Raw genomic sequence first — 20,817 nt, 5'->3', positions numbered from 1 at the left:
GCACTCAGAACCTAGAGGTGACTGCCTACTGGCCCAAAGGGCACTCATCGTTTCTGTGGTTACCTGTGGCTTCTATCCCTGACTCCCTGGGGCAGAGATGTCTTCTGCAGTCCTTCCTTCTGGAAATCCAAAGACTTCTGCAATTGCTCCTGAAAGAAAGGAATATAGGTGGGTGAGTCAGTAAATGTCATCACAATCATCTTTCTGCAGGTAGGCTGTAAGAGGGCTGCATAGAACTTTAGCAGGGGCAGCGTATGAAAGAGAAGATGGAAAAAAAATACCTCAACATGGTTGATTTTATCTCTTTCTTGACCCTGCTCATTCACTTCCTTTATCACGCTCATTTCCCTTCTTTTCTACAAAGGTCCTTGCCTCATCCTCCACAAGCAGAAGGAACAAAAGCCAGTAAAGCTTTGAATGAATACATCTAGATATGAGTTAGCTTCTGTTCTTTTGCATGCAACAAAGACTGTGTGATATATTTTGTGTATCTTCATGAAAGTAAGTTTTGTGAAGACAAGTATCTTGATTTCTGTAATTTAATGTCCAAATGCTTGCACATGAATGGAAATGCATAACCAGCTCAACAGAGGTAGGGGCAAGAGAAACAGAACAGGAAGAGAGGAAATGGTATTCTTCAAGAATGGTGATTCTTGAAGAATGTATGTTGCCCAGTCTTGATGGGAATAGAGACATTTAGAAAGTCTTGGGGGAAAAGCAGCAAGGCCTACTTGGAATGATGGAAAACTGATGAGAGGAGTGAAGACAGGCGTGCACTGAGTGGAAGAAACCCAATTAAAAAAAAAACCAACACTATTTTTGAAGCATAAAAGTATACAGAAGGGAATAACAAAAATCTGGTCCATAATTCCACAGCACCAGATAAACCTGACCTAAAAATTACATTTTATATGTGTGTGTATTTTGTGTGTATGTATATTTTACATAAAATGCATTTTCATGGTTAGAATGTTGAAACAAAAAAAGATACAAAATACAGTGAAAGCATCCCTTTTCCCTCTTCCAAAGGTAAACTTTTTTGGTTAATTTTGTTGTTTCTTTCCAGAAATAAAACTGGCAGTTTGATGTAGAGTTTTGACGAGGTGTTAAGAGGATGTTGGGCCATGAAGGGTTGATTTACTCCTTCAGCCAAATCAGAGGGATTTGGGGTTTGACCGACTGACTTCAACAAGCCTATGAAATCTAGGTGGAAGGAGAAAGGGAGCCATCTGAAAATCAGAGTCCCCAAAGCCTTTCACTGCTAACTAAGCTCAGTTTACCCCCACTTTGCATCCTCAGTTTTTCTAGTGCAGTGTGCCCCCATTCTGGCCTGCCACCACTATTCCAGAATGCTGTTGGAATGGGGCCACTGGCAGCCTTGATACGCACTCACTGTTATAGACAGTGCTTTTATACAAAAATCCAGGACAGAAGAGGACAGTTGGATTCTGGAGTGCTAAGCACCCAGCAAATATAATCAGCAATTTACAGCTTTTATCCATTTATAAATTTCTAAGTATTAACAATAAATTAAATTAAAAAAAAAACAGCTACTATTACCACATTGATTCTCTTAACAAATTTTTATTGAGCACTCTTTTTGTGCCAGGCAACTGTGCACTCTGAATACAATGATGAAAAAGCAGTAAGTAGTGACAGACTTCCTGCTTTGGAGTTTATAATCTACTTAGGGGGAAGGGAGGCATATGTTAATCAAAGAAACACATAAATGTAAAATTACAACCACATTAAGTGCTACAATGAAAATGTACATGGTCTTTTGAAAGTGTATAAGGATTAAGGGCAAATCAGGATGGTGATGATTTTTTTTAAGGGCAGAAGATTTTCATTATGAGTTTGTTTGGCTTATCAATGAATAGTTACTGTATACATAACTTCTTGCATAAAATTATATAAACATTATTGCAAAATTAAACTCTAAAGAAAGAAGAAATGTGCTCACAATCTCAAACAATTTTCATTTGTCTGTTTTCTCACAAAATTGTTAATCAAGACTACTTAGATTCTCATCCTGGGCTTGGTTGGTAAGCTTTAAGGCGAGAACCAAGGTTTAGGTGCTCACGCACTTCCTTTATACACTGTCATTTCTCTGAACCCACCTCTACCTTTTTTATAAAAATAGTTAATGTCCCCATTGGATGCCTCTATCCTGTATGTCCAACCCCCCGCCCCACCACAGCGCGTGGGGGCGCGTGCATGCGCACACACCCACACACACACACAAACTTCCCCATTCTTACTCAGTCCCTGAACCTGGCAGTCTGACAAATGCCCGTATGTTCTGCCATGCTTTGCTACCAAAACATTAGCTAACTTTTTGACTTTGTGATTTTTTTTTTTAAAGAGATGGAGTGGCATGGGGTAAAGTGGGAGTACTTAACAGAAAGTTTATTAATAGTAGTATGTGTCCTGAAGCTACCGTGTTTCCCTGAAAATAAGACCTAGATGGACAATCAGCTCTAACGAGTCTTTTGGAGCAAAAATTAATGTAAGACCTGGTCTTATATATTATATTATATTATATTATATTATATTATATTATATTATATTATATTATATTATATTATATTATATTATATATTATAAAGACCCGGTACAATATAACAAAAATATAATAAAGACCGGATCTTATATTAATTTTTGCTCCAAAAGATGCATTAGAGCTGATTGTCCAGCTAGGTCTCATTTTCGGGGAAACATGGTAGCTGTGAATAGGAGAAAGGTGGCTTATAAAGCAAGAGGTCTTCACAAAGCCAAGGGAATTTTTTGGGGGTTATTTACACAACTTAGGTAAAATTAGGTTTTTGCCCCAATTTAAACCTAACTGCTGATCAGCTGTTCTCACAGTAGAATCCAATAAAAACTGTTTCTGATGTTTGCAGAAATTTAAAGCATAGATATATGACACCGTAAGTCACATTAGGGCCCACTCCTTGCACGTGTTGTCTCCTAAGGTAAAAATTTATTCAGTACTGTGATAGTACTGAATAAAAATAGGCCTTACCCCTACATGCTAGACTGGGTTAGAGTTCTGCCCTTCCTTTCACATGGCTTCTCTGGATGGGCTCCAAAGCTAGATCCCACTGAAAAGAGGAAGCCAGCAACAAAAAACACTTCCTGCCCAGACCACAGAATCCTAAAAGCTCTCCCTTCTGCTGCTTCAAGGCAGATAAAAAGAATGCTGCTGCTTCACCCCTTATAAGTTAGCATTATTCTAGAAAAAGCCCGAGATTAGCAGATGCCTTTGGTATAAAGCCTCAAGTTACCTAGTACAAGGAGTTGCTCAAAGTACTCCAGCCCGAGGTACTTGAATTAGTTCTGCCCTTCCTGAATTTTGCCTCTCCCTTACCCTACCCTTCTCAAGTGGCCCCGTCCTAACCTGGAAAGATTCTGACTCTCTTAGATGAAATGACGTTATGAGTGCAATCTGGATTAACCCCGCCCCACTTTTTCCCTAAACCCACCTATTTTTCCCCAAAGTGTGCTGGAATTTACTAAGGAACAAGGCCTGAAAATCAGTAACTGGATTTTAAACTCTTATGTTTTCTGAAATCCTGCAGATAGGCTACTAGAATGGGGAGGGAGTAGTTTTCTGGAAAAACAAATATATCTCTGAAGCTCACCTGGGTTTACGTTTTTCTAAAGGGCACCTTATGAGTCAGTCTATAGTTTCCAGGCCAGAAAAGTACATTGGACTCAGCCTTCAGCCTAAAAAGCAGTCCTAGACAACTATTCAGGGCGGCTGGCCCTGTACACATTTGGTGCTGAGATGGAGATAATGATCCCCATCTTTAAGGAAAAGAAAAATCCTCATGGCACAGTGAGGTCAAGTAACTTCCCACATCACTGCAAGGCAATGGCTGAGGAACATTCAAGGACCTATAGCTCCCAAACCTGTGCCCTTTCCACAGCGTGATAAAGAGAGGCCAGGACAATTTCAAAATAAACATTAGTCAAGGATCTAGAAAAAAGTAAATAACCTCCCCAAACTCAACACAGGGATTCTACAGCTCTCACAAAAGGAAACAGGGAGAAAAAGAATTCTTAGGAAAAAGAGATCAGAAACTTTGCATTATTTTTGAGGAATTGGGAGTGGCGGTGAGGAACAAGACTCTGAAGCCTCTGTTGAGCCAGTTTATAGACTGCTGACAAGAGAGATGTCAAGAGGAAACTGAGACAGAGATTTAAAAATCTGAGGACCAACTCTGATCCCCAAGATCACTCTCAGCAAGAACATGTGTGTTCTCGGGGGAGCTCAGTTCCCAGAGCAGCAAAGGGAGAGCCAACATAAAGGGACATAAAAAGCTTCCCAATAGGAAGATGCCAGAACTAGCCTGCTGTCATCTACTTACTACCTGCCCATTTAAGCAGCACAGACTGGGGCATAGACTTTTTATAACCTAACAATCTGACATGAAGGAAGTAGCCTTGACAAGTGGCAAAGAATGACTGGGAGGGTTGATAGACAATAGGGCAGTGGGGATTCATTGCTCTAGTTTTCCTGTGGAGGTCAAATGTGTGGTTTCAAAACAAAAATCCAGAAAGAAACATGAGATTAATGCATTTATTCCAAGTAATTAACACATTAAAAATAAAGTTCAACTTGCCCAAGCCAACTCATAAATTCTTTAATCTTTTGAACAAAACGTACAACCCAAAACATCACACTATGGTAGAAGTAACTTGGGAAAGGGAGAGGTAGAGGAAGGAATACATATGGGTTGTGGAACAAAGAATTAAGCCCAATCCCAAAACAAGTTTCAGATTTTTGACCTCTTCAGAACAGAAATGGCTACTAAACAATTTAACACAAAGTGTTACTGGATCATAATACAATGAACAAAGGCCATTTCAAAAATAAAAGTGGACCCCCAAAAACGTATCTGCTCCTGGCACTGAGCCACGAATAAGCCTTACTGATTTGTTGTCTTCCAAAAGTGAGCCTGCTAGATTTTCTTCCATGTTTACTGAGGCCATTTCCAAATGAGTTAGCAAGACCATTTCCAGCAAAAGCAAGAGAATGAGTGAAGGGGGGGCTGACATGCCACAAGGAAGTAAACAGTAAACAAAAGAGCTACTCACGCTGCATTTCAAATAATGTTAAGGCAGGCCCATCCAAATGGAAGCCTTAGAGATGAACAATCCTTCCTTCATCAGTAGTTTTCCACTTCTGCAGGCTTTCTGGTATTTCTCCTAGAGGTCCATCAGCTGCCCAGGAAATTGGGTGGGAATACAACACAGCAGTTGGAGAAGTCAGCTCTTTGTTTCCCTCCTCCCCCACATTCCAGAAATGGCAGAGTCAAAGCCAAAATACAATCAAAACACACTATGTGGTGAGCCAGATAGACATTTGATTTTAATGACAAAGTAGGAGAAAATAAATTGGCAAAAAAAAAAAAATTAACAGAAAATACTTTTTTACAGATATGTATAGAAATTATGATTGATTTGTCTGGTATTTTAAGGAGAAAGGAAAAAAGTAGGTAAGTTTTTTAGCTTCCGTGAACATTTACTGTAAGATGCTGACTGCATTTCTTGGTGTAGTTCCAGATGATATAGCCAACTAGTCCTGGATCATCTGGGCACCGGATTTCTAGAAGCCAATTTGATTCATCCACAAGTAGCTCTGGGTATATATTCTTAGTCATGAACACTGGATTCTGTGTGGTCCTGGATAGCATCAACTGCAGCTTCGTGTGCAGGTATTTCCTTAGGGACCATATTACCTCCAACTACCTGCTCCCTTGTAGGGGACCCTGAAGCCAAAGATTTTACCAAATTCAAAGGGTTGCCATTGTCCTCATCTACCTGAGGAATTGCTACCTCGGTGATGGATGCATTAACTATTTCTAGCTGTAATGGTCCCATCTCCAAGGAACTGCACTCAGGAAGGACACCTGGCACAGAGAGATGAGAACATAACTTCTCTTTTTGAACTCCAGATGTCCGTGTGACGAAGTCAACAAGATCTGGAAGGCAAGGGGATGGCCCGAAGCCTGCAGGGTTAATTGCTTCTGATTCCAATCTGAGTGAATCTTGTTTCTCTAATTGAGAAGTTTCTTCTACTTCTTCAGACATCATTCCTCCTGCCAAGAGGTCAAGGGCCTGGTGTGTTCCCTCTAGGCTCCCCAAGCCAAGGTCAACATTTTCTGTAGGAAGTCCAGTTTTCAAAATGTTAGGAGTGATCCTTCCATTTCTGGGATTAGATGAGTTTTGTTCACCCTCTGCTCCAAAGTTAAGCACCAGGGTTTTGGGAGAATCTAATGGAAACTCAGAAAAGGATGGGATTGGTTCAAAGTCAGTGAGAGCGGAGGGATTACATCGTATAGGTGACACAGAATTTTCTTCACACACCTTCTGAGACAGGGTAGTTGGGGATCTATGTGCTGGGTCTATTTGCATATTGCAGAAATCAACACCCATATCTCCCAGGTTCCCCAGGGTAGCAAGCTCTTCTACTTTCAAGTCTGTAACTTCAAAGTCTTCTAAGGCCTTGCTTTCCATTGTCACTGTCAATTCTGGATGGACATCTTGAAGCTCCAGGGCTTCTGTTTCTTGTTTCTTTGGGCTCTCCCAAGTCTCTGGCTTCTTCTTGTTCTCATTCCAAACAGCCAATTCATAGATCATTTTACCCTGAAAGTCCTTTGATCTTTCCCTTTTGAGTTTGAGGCTTCTGTACCTCGAAGTTCTGGAAGCTGATTCTGGAGCAGAATTTTCCAGCCACTCCTCACTACCAGTTGAAACTCCTTGCTCCTGTGCACAGTCTGTTAAACCCACATCTGATCTGGCTGGGGACTGAAGAAGCAATTCTGGGGCAGAAATTTTCACAGTTGTAGCTTGTGGGTTCTGGAGTAAAGACCTAGTTTCTGATGGAAATGAGTCTATTTTTGCCTTTGAGGAAGAGAGAGCCTGTGTACTCAATTCAATCACTACTTTACTTTGAATTTCACTTCCTGTCATCAATTTGGACTGTTCAGCCTTCTTGTCAGTCATTTGCAACTTGGGCTGTTCAGCTTTTCCCTCCCACATGTATCTGTTCCTATGGGTCAAATCAGAATCTTCTATGCTACTAGGCCCAACATTGATACATGTTCCTTTTCCGACCATTCTCTCAGAGAGCTTTGCTCCCCTTTTTTTTAGTTCAGTGTTTGTCTCTATCTCACTTTCTCTACAATCCTTACATTGGTGGAGTTCTTGGCTTTTCTCATCCTGGTTACCAGATTCCATAAGGTGGGTTTCTACCAACTTCTGCGAGTCCATAGTATTACAGAGTTTATCTGACAGCTGAGGGACTGGCTCTACACCTGGTGGCCCTGGCTCTCCCAGGTCAAGCTCAATTTTTCCCTCTGGAGATATGTCCCTATTAGTGTTACTCTGGAAGGAGCTAGAAGTCCACATGGCCAAAGTGTCTGTCTTTGGAGTAATAGTTTCATAAGGCCTGCTTTGGCACAATCTTGTCAGAGGCTGCAGGAAGCCATAGCTGCTGCATCTACTTTTTGAGTCTACGTGTTCTACAACCGACCATTTCCCTAGGGACACCACAGTTTTTGCAATGGGGTTTTTAGGGTTTCCAACTAAAGAAGCAGAAACCAAACTTCTATCTGGAGGCAACTCCTCTTGGGCTGCACTACTGTTCAAAGTAGAAGTGGAACAGGTGTCTGAACTTTCAGCTCTAGAGAAGTTGCTGTTTTCTCCATTGGCCAATGGACCACCACTCAGCTTAGTCTCAGGGGCCCCCTTTCCACCACTACTGTAGAATATGTCATACAGGTCCTTAGCATTGGCTGTGGCTAAGCATGAATTTCGCTTTTCCAATTTTTTTGCTTGTTCACTGAAAACACTTGACAGGGGAGGTGGAGGACGCACTAACACAGAGAATAAGGTCTGGTCCCGGTCACTCTCACTCACCCCAGGAGCTGTCTCATCAGAAGGAATGGCCGTTGGCTGTGCTGAAGCCATGATGGCTACTGGCAACACCGGGTTCAAAATGTTAGGACCCAGGAAGCCAGGGCTGAGAGTGTGAGATACAGTTGAGTTTGATTTTACTGGAGCCAAGACAGCATTTGCTTGAGCAGGAGTTGGGGCAGCTGGATGAGGTATAACTGGAGGTGGTGGAGGTGGTGGTGGAGGTGGTGGAGGAGGAGGTGGGGGCATTTGTTCAGGTATATGGGATGGCTCATTCTTTTCAGCAAGTACCATTTTGTCCTCTGGAGACCCTTTTAGAATCACCTCTTCCCCTCCAAATGCTTTGGAGATGATGTCAGGAGGCAAGAGGAGATCAGATGAAGACTCTTTAACCACTGGCAGAGGCTTAGCAGTGGCCCCAGAGGACTTGATGGACAGAAAGGTGTTCAGAGGAGCTGGCTTGCTAAGTGCGGCTGGCCCTGACTTGCGCAGCACTGTGGATGGAATGGGCAGGTTGGGTCGGATCTTAGTCTGGGGTGAAGCTGTCACAACAGGCATCCAAGGGCTAGTATGTGCAACAACAGTTTTCCCAGAGAGCTTGATTTTGATGGGCTTTGCCTTCCCAGCTTCCGCTTTGCCATCCTCTTTGTCCTTACTGCTTTCCATAGTCTCTTCCTTGGGAATACTTGGGGCCACTGAACTTTTTTCCTCCTCTTTTTCTGGCTTCTTCCAGCTGAATTTCCCAAAAGAGGAAGATGTTGGTGATTCTTTCTTTACCTCTTCTTTTAATTGGAGTTTGATGCTACCCTTCCTTTTGTTTTCAGCCTTTTCAGGAGAGTTCCCACTCTCAGAGAGATGGTCCTCTAATTCCTCAGAGACCTTGTCATCCTCCTTTATTTCTTTCATGATCTTTGCCTTCTTCTCTTTCTTCTCTTCCTTTGGTTTCTCACTAAGTTTGCGCTTTAGCTCACTCTGACGTCGTCGTTCTGTCTCTAAGACCACAGCCAAACCAGCTTGGTGGTCCAGATTCCGCCGCTCCTCATACAATGGGTTTTCAACCACATATTTCTGGGAAGAGAAAAGATTAAGGCTCAACAAGTGGTCAAAATACTGTAAGAGAGAAAATCTTGGCCCCACCACTGCTGGAATTCATTTAGTAGAAATCCCTAGAGTCATCTTCCTCAAGGACATAAATGGCTCTATCAGGTCAGCAGCTCTCACTAGGATTGAGAACTTTCTAGTAATTATACAGAATTTGAAGTGTTGATGACTTTTTCTGGCTCTGAATATGTATGATAAAGTCAAAAGAATTATTGCAGAAAGTGGGAAACTCCACAGGCTACTACAAAGACCAACCTTGTATTTCTCATTGTGTTGGTGACCCTTCACATGTTGCTCTCCAGATATTGGATCCCCCAAAAATTCCTCACAGAGCTGGCAGTAATATCCAGTGATGGGAATCAGAAATTCAGAGCCTGGAAGAAGTACAAGAAATCAAGAAAATAAGTCATTTCCACCCAGGATGACAGCAACCAAAGGAAATCCCACTTCCCCTTTGCCGTAAAATGGTTAATGGTATAGAGGACCTTACCCAGAAGTAGCATTTAGATGAATTCCAATGGCATAGTCTTTCCAACTTAAAGTTTGAACTCAGGACCTCTATCTCTTCTACCTCTTGGGAATACTAACTGTCATATTCAGGAGTTTCCTATGTCAGATCCATTTCTGTTGCTGATTCTCCTCAAACTCCAACTAGCAGTAAGTATTTTAGGAGATTTAAAAACTATACTCCCAAATAGTTAGTCCAGGATCTCTCATGCTGGTATTAATTACTCAGGGACCTAGCTATCTTTCACAGATCTAAAGAATATAGCAATACTGACTACCTATGAAGGTAAGAAACTGAGGAGTTTAAAAAAACTTTCTACCTCTCAATTTACCCCCCTAAAAATGACTCTTCAAAAATATTTCTTAGTTGAAAAGGCAGTTAAATTAGTGCATCTCTTACTGTTCTTTTGTACCTGGATTTCAAATAAGATTTTGGTGCATAAGCCAGTAAGAAAGAAAATTATATTTGAAAGTGGTATACATATGTTTAACATCTGTTAGATTTTTAGCCATATGAGTAGAGATCATTCTTGTTTTATACAGCTCTTTATTTTTCAGGACCTAGTCCACTGTTTTGCACATAGCAAGAATTCTTAGAGCTTTATCAAAAGGAGTATTTACTCTGCTTCCTACTACCTTAGTTTAGGGACACCTCTTCCTTGGCTAAATGTAAGGAAACTACCAAAAAAAAGGCAGGGAGGAAACATACCTTTTGCAGGAACAGTTATCTTGTCTGTGCGCTTTATAGCATCTTGCTTGGCCTCATTCTGGGTCTTTGAAGCCCAAGGTCTGTTGTAGGGATCCAGTGTCTATTTGCAAGAGGCAGAGGCGCTCACACAACAGCACTAAAAACTCAATGACCCATTTTCTCTCTTTTTTCTCCCCCATACACCAGGGGGGACCAGAAGCCCCCAGCTACCCACCCCCACCCGCTCTGCCAACTGTTTAAACGGAAATCACCTGTGGGAAAGGTAAACATATGTTAGAGCAAATATCAGCAATGAATAAAATGAAACAAATAATCAGGTACTCAAGGAATCAAAAGAGGCCGAAGCCTCACTTACACTTGTCATGGTGTTTAGTTACAGGCAGGTCCCCTGGACTGAGCCCTGGGGATGGTGTCTCCTTTGTTGGTATCTCTTGGCTCTTCATATTGGGGCTCCTGCCCACATGAGAATGTTTCATTTGCCAGCTTTGTAATGCAGATTAGGGTACAGAAGTTTGAGGGGAAGAAGGATGAGAGCAGAAATAACAGAGGGCAGAACACCTACCTGTGTGTGCTTCTTATTGTGCATATGGGTGAAGAAGTCAAACATGGTCCCACAGATGGTATTGCAGTCTTTGCACCAGTGATTGCCAGCATCATAATATTCATAGGCAGCAACGGGCTGATCAGACTGCTTAGCAGCTGGCTGGGGGATCTCAGCAGGCTTGGGGCTCTTAGTACGGGAATTCTCATTGTTTACCTTTGATTCCTACAGGGGAAAAACCTGCACTTAAAAGAATTCAAGGCAGTCTAGATCTGTCTTCTCTCAGAAAAAGGAAGTAGCCTATTGCAGTTACCGTGTTTCCCTGAAAATAAGACCTAGCCGGACCATCAGCTCTAATGCATCGTTTGGAGCAAAAATGAATATAAGACCCGGTCTTATTTTAATATAAGACCCGGTATATTATATTATATTATATTATTTATAATATAATATAATATAATATAATATAATATAATATAATATAATATAAGAGTCTTATGTTAATATTTGCTCCAAAAGACACATTAGAGCTGATATTCCAGCGAGGTCTTATTTTTGGGGAAACACAGTACAGAAATAGGGCCGTATGATCATATCTCCAGTGCCTAAAGCTGTACAAACTGGGGAAAACCCCACAAGAAATCTGTCTGCAAGGCTCAAACAGAACTAATGAGACTCCGTAGTGCTATTTCATCATGGAGAATAAATCACAATGGCAATATATTTACTTATATATCCTAAAATATCTAGAAGAATACTTAAGATTATGGAAACACTGGCTGCCTCTGAGGAAGGGGAAGTAGAGAACAAGGATGAGTAACAGTCATTTTACTGTATACCCTTTGGTAGATATTGAATGTGTTACCTATGTAATTCAATACAATAAATTTAAAAATCATAAAGACAACTATGGAGGGGAGAAAAACCAAAATGGAAAAGGTAACTGACAGGTTATGGAAATGCAGAAACTAGATGACAGTGAACTCACTTATCACAGATGCACCCTGGTATGGAAAACTGGAGGGCAGGGCTGATGCTGTGCACGAAGCAGACAGTCATCTACGTGTGTGGGATGACTTACAGGAATCTGAGTCAAATATTTCTGTCTAAATATCACCATTGGAATTTACAACCTTTGCATTAACATGACTCCTTTTTTAAAACCTATCAACTCCCCAACATTAAGTTATCAATAATAAATACTTTAATATGAATTCATTTGTCAGCAAGCTGGGAACAAGACACTTGGGAAATAAGAATTTTGGTTAATGTTGGGGAGTGAGGAACAGAAAAACATAATTTTGGAACACAGAGAGGGTTAAGTATGAATGAGGTTCTCCAGCAGGACAAGATCAGGGAACTGGGCACCTGTAATATTGGCTGGTGGGGAAAGGAAGACAGGATGAGAAAGGGAAACAATTAGCATTTCAAAGATAATCTTTTCCTACCAGAGTCTTGTTCAAGAGGCACTAAAGAAATGAGAAGCTCAGCGATGGGCACACGCATATGTTGCTGGTGAGTATTAACTGGCACCATCTTTCTGAAGATAATCTAGGAATACGTATTACATACCTCAAAATTCTTCATATTCTTTGACTCAGCAATTCTATTCCTTGCCATTTATCCTAAGGAAATTAGTATGTCAAACAACAGGTAATTTCAAAACTTGCCCCTATTAACTTTCCGATCATGATCAGGCCTTCTATGGCTCTCATCTCCCAGCATTCACTTTTACCTCCAATTCATGGGTCTTCTTGATGTTTCCCAAACACTCCAGAAAGGCTCTTCTCTGAGGGAGTTTACTATTTTCTCTACCTGGATCTCTCGTTCCACTTATACCTATATGGCCAGTTCTCTCATTGCTTTCAGGTTTTCATTCAAAAGTTACTCTCTAACTAAGACCTTTTCTAGGCCCTCTAGCTAAAATTTACACCCCCATCTCTGGTTCCTCATAGCACTCATACCTGTTTCATTTATCTTGTTTTTTCCTCCACAATCTAACATTTATACCTATACCATGGCTTTACGGTGTTCATTCCCTCCTTGGCCTGCTTTACCAGCATTTAGTTATGATTTTGCAAAACTTCACAAATTTTATTCAAATTTTTTATTAATAAGCCATTAATAAGATTGACAGCATAGAATTATGCTCTGAATTTGCAAACAACATTTCAAGGGACAGTATGAATCAATTCAATGTTTACTGATGATTTATTTTATTAAAGCAATAGAAATTAGTAAGTCAAGGATAATAATTAAAAATAGGATGTCTCTTCCAAACATTTAGTTACCAGCAAGTCTTGCTATTAATATATGTGAAGAGTTACTCAAGTGTTTAACGTACTGAAAAAAGGCAGGTTAAGTGTTGGGGTTAGCTGTCTAAGGGAATATTTTTATATTATGTAGCCATAAATACATTTTCTACAAGTATGTTTATTACCTATTGAGCAGCGAATGTGGTACTGATATAACATATGTCATCTCTCTCTTTTCAAAATCCTCTTATGCCAATTTATATCACTCAGAATAAAACAAAGTTATCTCAATGGCTTGCTCAGTCACCTTCTTCAGACCTTTACTCAAATGTCACCTTTTGGTTTGCATTTCTGATGATACTGATTAAAGCTGCAAAAACAGAAACAAAAAAAACCCCAAACAAAAAAACAGGTGATTTGAATGGTTAAATAAATTTTGGCGGGGGCCTGCCCTGTGGCTCAGGTGGTTGGACCCCCAGTGCACCGAGGTCAAGAGTTCGATTCCCACATGGACCAGTGAGCTGCGCCCTCTACAGCTAAGATTGTGAACAACAGCTCTCCCTGGAGCTGGGCTGCCATGAGCGCCTGGCGGCCAGCATTGAGTGGCAGGCAGTCATGGTGAGCTGTTGTGGGCTGCCGCTCCTGTGTGCTGCCGTGGGCTACCGTGTGCTGTCATGGGTGGCTGGTGGCCAGCGTGAGCAGCCAGCAGCTGGCGAGAGCTGCTGTGAGCGGCCGACTGACTGCCTCAGCCAGGGGGAGCACAAGGCTCATAATACCAGCGTGGGTCAGGGAGCTGTGTCCTACACAACTAGACTGAGAAACAACGGCTTGAACCGGAATGGGGCAGGGGAAGGGGGGAAGGGGGAAGAAGGGGGTAAAAAAAAAAAAATAATTTTTGGCATCTATACATCAGAAAAATAAGGTCATTAAAAATGTTATGAGTGAAGTCTACTGACATGAAAAAATGTTCATGATATACTGAGAAAAGTATACAAGAAAATACACTTGAATAATCAACTAATGTATGTAAATAGGCAGAGAATGTTTGTCTTGTTCTTTTGTTGTTTTTGGTTAGCATAGAATGTTAAATGTTACCTTATCCAAAAGACTTTCCCTAACTACTTTATATTTTTTATCCTGCTTTCGTTGTTTAGGCACTTGTCATTACTTCACCTGCACTTGTTTATTTATTGTCTATGTTCTCCTATGTCATGAGAATGAGAAATAAGAACCTTGTCTCTAGAGTTCCCTGCTATACTTCCTGTAACTAAAATAGTGCCTGGCATTTTCTTGGAGATCAATAAATATTTGTTAAATAATTAATGTGATCCTTTTGTAGTTGGTAAGTGTGATGATTGGGTGTTCATGCTCTTGTGTGAGATGTGCCTCCGTCAAACCTTGTTACAACATCAGCACATTACCCATCTGACATGGAAAAAGAAAAAATTAATGAGCAAAAGAAGAGTATTTGGAATAATATATACCACGGTATTAATAATAGGTATCTCTAGATGGATGGAATTGTGGAAATGTGTTTTTATTTTGCTGTTGTTTTTTTATGAAATGAATAGGAAGAGAAAGAAAACCAAAAACCAACTATGCATTTTAAAGAGACAAAGAAAGAAAAAATACAAGGACAGGTAGAAAAAAGAGACTGTAGACATAATATTCCTTACTGTTAGCCTCAGAGAAAATGAAGACTCACTCAAATAAAGATAGATTATCATGGGGTTGGTGTATAAATGTAACCCCAAACTTTCACGTTCTTCTCCCAAAGGCCCTGAACTCAATGACCCTGGTATAAAAGAGTATAGTCCTACCTACTTGAGAAAGAGAACTCTCTCATGAAGACATGGAATAATTAGAGTTTGGGTGCTAGAGAATACAGAGTATCCTTTTCTCTACCCCAAACATTAACTGAACATATACTATATAATAGACGTACCGGATGCTGTGGGAAACACAAAGATAAATAAGTTCCACTCTTTTATTCTCAAGAAACTCTCATTCATTGGAAGAGACAGGCATGAGAACAGACACACTGTGAATCATGTTTTAAATATGACAGAATGAAATAAGTCTTATAAAGAAACAAATATACTATGGGAGTGATAAAGAAGGGCTGAATAAATTTAGGTGGCATTCAAGAATTCTTCATGGAGAAGTTAATATTCAAGGTGGGCCTTAGTGGATGAAAGATTATTCCAAGGTAAGAGGATTATTAATACAAAATTAGAGAGCCATACTGTGTTTCCCTGAAAATAAGACCTAGCCGGGCCATCAGCTCTTATGCGTCGTTTGGAGCAAAAATTAATGTAAGACCCGGATATACCAGGTCTTATATTAATTTTTGCTCCAAACGACGCATTAGACCTGATGGTCCGGCTAGGTCTTATTTTCAGGGAAACACGGTAATAGCATAGTACACATCTGGAAAAGTGCAAGCATTTTGAAATAGTAGCAGTGTAAGTAAGGGGTAATGTTTTTGAGCACTACCCACTATGTGCCAGGCACTGAGTGTATTGGGGACTATATTGGACAATGAGACAGATAGGTCCCTGTCCTTTGAACCTTAAAATCTAATTGGGGGAACATATGTAATTATATAATTACAACTGTCATAAATGCTAAGAAGAAAAATTACAAGGTATTGTGAGTGTATGTCAGGCATTTTTAACATTCTGGGAAATCAAGGAAGGGTGTCAGAGAAATAAATTAAGTTGCAACCTGAAGAATGAGTATGAGTTCGTTACCAGAGGGGATAATGAAAGAGTGGGTTTGCATGATAACCAGAGGGAAGAGAAAATGCAAAGACGTTAAGGGAAAGACGCATTTGAGGAATAAAAAGGCCAGTAATGAAATTATAGTGAGCAAGGGAGAAAAGATGCATGAAATGAGGCAGAAGAGGTAGGCAAGGATGTATCATGGTCACTGGCTGTATGTGAAGACAGGAGTAAGAGGGTAGCAGGACAAGCAAGAGTTGAAGGTGGTGTGAATTTGGATTGCAAGGGAGATGGGGAAATGGATGAAATGGAAATTGGCTTCGGAGGGAGAGCTGGCAGAATTTGTCACTGATGTGGTATGGAGCAGTTAGGGAGAGGGAAGCACTGAGAACGCTTTTCAGGTGGCTGGCATGAAAACTGGTGGACAGTAGTGCCATTCATTGAGCCGGGTAAAACTGGAGGAAGGAAAAGTTAGAGGGAGGTTGAGCACAATTATTAGTTTAGTTTAGGATATGTTGATTGTGAGGTGTTTATGAGACAATGAAGTAGAAATGATGAGCAGTCTGTTCGACACTTAGGTTTGAACCTCGAAAGAATCATTTGAGCTAGAACATAAAACTGGACGTTGTCAGCATGGTATTTCAGCGTAGAACTGGACCTACTAGTGGATGAAATGACCTAGGGAGAGAGCAGAATTCTGGAGAACTGAGCTAGGACTGAGTCCTAAAGACCTAAAATATTTAAAATCAGGTACAAGAGAATAGGCAGCAAAGGAGACTAAGTAGCAGCAGCCAGTAACTAGGAGGGAAAGAAATTTGATAGAAGCCAAGAGAAGAAAGCATTTTTAGGAGACAGTGATTCCCTGTATCAAATACTGATTTGAGAACTGAAATGTATTCACTGCCTGTACTACATGGTGGTGACCTTGTTGCTAAATATGAACCCACAAAATAGTATACACAAGTTATGATAAGATTAGAAGCCAAACTGGAGTGCGTTAAGGAGTAAATGCTAGAACATTTACTGAAAGTTGAGGTTCTGAATGTTGATGTGGGACTCTCCTTTGTGGGCAATGGGGAACTGCTAATACTCTGAAGGAGAGTATCAAGATCTGATCTATGCTTTACAAAAATAACTCTAAGAAGAGTAAGAGTAGGATGGAAAAGGAAGCTAAGAAAACGGTTAGTTAGAAAGCTTGTTGGGCGGTGGTTGGAGCGCCATGCTCCTAATGCTGAGGTCTTTGGTTCGATTCCCACATGGGCCAGTGTGCTGCGCCCTCTACAGCTAAGATTGTGAACAACGGCTCTCCCTGGAGCTGGGCTGCTGTGAGCAGCGGGAGCACAGCCGGAGAACAGTGTGGGCTGCTGTGTGCTGCTGTGGGTTACCGTGGGCTGTCAGGAGTGGCCAGCAGGCAGCCAGTGTGAGTGGCCAGCAGCCAGCGTGAGCGGCCGTGGGCTGCTGTGTGCTGCCATGAGAGGCCGGCGACCAGCGTGAGTGGCCAGCAGCCGGCGAGAGCTGCCGTGAGCTGCTATGAGTGGCCGACCTACGACCAACTGCCTCAGCGGGGGAGCACAAGGCTCATAACACCAGCATGGGCCAGGGAGCTGGGTCCTACACAACTAGACTGAGAAACAATGGCTTGAACTGGAGTGGGGAGGGGGAGGCAGAAGAAGGGTTAAAAAAAAAAAAGAAAGCTTCTTTAGGAGTCCATGGAAATGAAAGATAAAATGGAAAAGTTGAGTTATTACCTTGCTGTTGGAAGAGGAGTTTGAGGACGATGAAACTTTTTCTGGACTCTTAGATTTTTCTGCTTTCCCAGGCTTCTCTGTAGCCTCTTTACTGTCATTTGAAGACTTCTGGGATTTATCCAAAATGTTAATTCCCAAGATCTGAGCCACTTTGTCCAGTTCAGATTGCTTCTTTTCAGCCTCTTCTGCCTCTTGTCGAAGTTCTGCAATGTCCTTCATAATGTTATCCTGAAGCCGACTCACCTCCACCAGGAGTGGGTCTTTGTGGCCATCTTTCTCCCTTCGTTTCTTGCGCAGCATTTCCCCTGAGTAGTCAAATGTCAACAGAAAGAAACACAAGGAAAGTAAGTTAAGACAAGTTATTTTTCAGTCATGAATAGTAATATCTCAAGACTAGGGTCACAAAATCTTTTCCCATAAAACTTTATGAAAGCAAGTGAAACTCTCCTTCCACATGGGCGGGAAGGCGTTTAGGTGAAGATTCTACGGAGATAAAGGACGAGTGATTATATATCTCTCATGCAGGTGTCATTAGCTAAGCATCTATAGACAGGTTTCAGGAACTCCCTGAACCCCCAAAATGGTACGTACAAGTTGGAGTGCATTTGTCCTCCAAAGAGGCTAAAAAATGTTCTAACTATGAACCCTAGAGGCTGTCCTCTTCAGAGGCAAAGAATTATGTAGAGGGCAAAAATCATTCAGTCACGTATTTGGCTTAATCTGAATTAAGTACTGTTCACCAGTGCCTACATTGAGTTTTTAAGTTTTGCCTCACCCTCACCTAATGTTATCTCTTATTCCAAATGGCAGCTCCACATGAAGGAATCCTCACAGGATTAATAATTAAGATTCTCATCCCTAAATAGTCCAAACCGAAGCAGAAGAAATCATGTCTTCTCCCACTCTCTGTTTGTCCATGCCATCACCAAACTGTAGTACTTAGAAGCTTTGCTATGTTCTTTCCTCAGTGTGTATGTTAATTCCCAAAAGCATAGACGAAGAGGTATCAAAAGAATCAAGAGTATCATGTAATATCTTTTTGCGCCAAAAAATAAGGAAGTACTCAAAAATGATGAGCAAAACCAAAATGCCAAATCTGGGGCAATTTGAGCATGAAAATAAATGATAGTAAAATATACCCTACTGAATGGAAACTCCATGAGTTCACACTGATATAAATGGATAAATGGAGGAGGAGGGATGGGTGGGTGGGTGGGAAGCTCCTCCTTACAACAGGAAGCCAACTAATAAAGTTAGAAGAAATGATGAAATTAGAAAATAATGAAATTAAAAATTTAATAATCATCATAATAATAATTGACCAAAGTTGACATCACCAGTAATGGGACAAATAATACTTGATATGAACTCAGCATCACTTCTGTAATGTTCATACCAAAGTTCACAACCTGAATTGAATCATAAGGAAACATCAGACAAACCAAAACAAAGTATGTGAACTTCTTCTCTTCTAAAATGTCAACATCATGAAATACAAATATTCAGGAATTGTTAACAGATTAGAGGAGACTAAAAATATGCAACTGAATGCAATGCATAATCTTGCATTTTCTTTTGCTTTAGGATATTATTTGGACAACTGGTGAAACATGAATGAAATCAGCAGACTACATTATATTACTACTAATTTCCTAATTTTGATAAATGTACTATGGTTATGCAAATCAATTCTTTGTTGTCAGGGGATACACAATGAAGTATTTAGGAGTAAAGGAAAATCATACCTAAAACTTACTCTTAAAGAGTTCAGGAAAAATCACACACACACACACACACACACACACACACACACACACACAGGTTGAGAGAGGGGAAAGAAAGGATAGAGCAAATATAGTTAAACGTTAACAATCATGGAGAATACCTGAAAATTATTTACACTATTATTCCAACTATTCTGTAAGTCTAATTATGTCAAAAGTTTTTAAACTGAGACTTCAGGTCACTGAACCTGTCTGAATGTCCCCAAAACTCTTCATTTGGATCTCTTACTCAAGTTACTACAAAAAGGCAGTCATGCAAAAGAGTGTCTGATACCTTGTTGTTTATGAAGCCGCTCCAACTCGGTCCTGAGATAGTACATCTTCTTCTGGCGCGCTTCCTGGTCACTCTTTAGCTTTTCCCTCTCTTCAATAACCTACAAAGTACAAAATGCTAAGAATCGTTCAGCATCCAACATCCTCCCTTTTCTACTGCACTCTTCCATAAGCCCTCAGCCTAGATAACATCTGAATGCAAGGATCTAAACGTCTGCACACAGAGGCTCTAAATTTATAGTGAAGGTGACATATCATTCTGATCCAAGTTCCAGAATAGAATTATCCTTTCCAGAACTACCCTGCCCAGAAAATACTTTTATGCACGAAGCATACTACTATTAATTTTAACCTAAAGCTACTGATAGCAAGTATTAGATAGTGGGTCTGAGCCCAAAGGGAACCATCAAGAAGGGAAATAATATGTGTTACGGGTGAGGCACTGTGTTAGTTGCATTACATATATCATCTTATTTAACCCTCCTATTATCTGTTTTGTGTTAATAGTAAGAAAATTGAAGTTGTAAAAGATTAACATATCCAAGGTCATATAGTAAGAGGATTTAAAATCCAGGAATATATGATCTAAAGCTCATGATCTTTCAACTGTATTACTACCATTTAATGGAAAAAACAAATATGGCTTGTCTTTAATGGGCTAGTGTGAAAAACCTGTTATTATCAGCCCTGACTTAAGTGCTAGGGTATTAAAGGGAAAGCGCTCAGTCTCCAGTGTTTCTGTAGTCTTAAGCTTTGTCTTTTTGAAACTGTCCTCCTCTTTCCCAAAAGACTTCAACAAAATGGAAGCCTGAGTGAAGTTCAGGGTATCCAAGTACAATGGAAAGGTAAGGAGATGTTTTCTGTCTTCTTAAGATTAGCTAAACTTGTTCTAAACTAGAAACAAATGAGATTGGCCCTCCAATTTTTCCTTTTCTTTCTTCGCCTCAAGTCAAATCAAATTTATTTGATTCCTATTGGCAAATCAAATTTATACATTATTACATGTTCTCGTTCCTAAACAAAGTGAGTTATTAAGGACCTTTAAAGTTAACGGTATGTTTTAGTTTTTCCATTCAAGATTCTATTCACTATTCCTTACTCCTACATAATTTTTACCCACTGCTCTAAAACATCTAGAATTACTTTATCTTTACCCCAGCCACTGCTTCCTTTCTGCAGCCTGGGAATCCAATGTATCTTGATAGTATAAAAAACTACTTTTTTTAAAAAAAGTGGCATAAAAATGTTAT

At 40.5% G+C, this 20,817-nt stretch overlaps 1 protein-coding gene and 1 non-coding gene across 11 annotated transcripts in view; one reads left to right on the top strand and one right to left on the bottom strand.

The window, feature by feature from the left end:
• ZNF318 (zinc finger protein 318) overlaps positions 1 to 20,817 on the bottom strand; it is a 49,432-nt gene that overhangs the window by 16,926 nt on the left and 11,689 nt on the right. For 5 of the 10 annotated variants that reach the window (XR_012496608.2, XM_088795707.1, XM_074332976.2 and 2 more), the window contains exons 5-8: positions 19,569 to 19,668; positions 17,511 to 17,815; positions 10,806 to 11,009; positions 64 to 149 (exon numbers count right to left, since the gene is read on the bottom strand). Coding sequence is in view for 8 of the 10 variants with exons in the window: in XM_088795707.1 (XP_088651833.1) it covers positions 64 to 149; positions 10,806 to 11,009; positions 17,511 to 17,815; positions 19,569 to 19,668 (695 nt within the window). In the remaining 2 variants the exon portion in view is untranslated. Of the gene's footprint in view, positions 1 to 63; positions 150 to 4,571; positions 8,995 to 9,282; positions 9,402 to 10,243; positions 10,697 to 10,805; positions 11,010 to 11,276; positions 13,410 to 17,510; positions 17,816 to 19,568; positions 19,669 to 20,817 lie in introns of those variants that run through there. The other 5 variants (XM_074332975.2, XM_088795706.1, XR_012496609.2 and 2 more) reach the window with 5 other exon arrangements.
• On the top strand, positions 14,367 to 14,470 carry LOC141571994 (small nucleolar RNA U13). The gene has a single exon (XR_012497027.1). It is a non-coding gene; the product is annotated as a small nucleolar RNA U13 (small nucleolar RNA).

The sequence above is a fragment of the Rhinolophus sinicus genome, chromosome 2 (assembly GCF_057876585.1).
Source record: "Rhinolophus sinicus isolate RSI-liver-muscle chromosome 2, RSI-T2T, whole genome shotgun sequence".
NCBI classification, from domain to species: domain Eukaryota; kingdom Metazoa; phylum Chordata; class Mammalia; order Chiroptera; family Rhinolophidae; genus Rhinolophus; species Rhinolophus sinicus.
The sequence above is the reverse complement of the archived record's forward strand: the minus strand, read 5'-3'. Positions and strand labels throughout refer to the sequence as shown.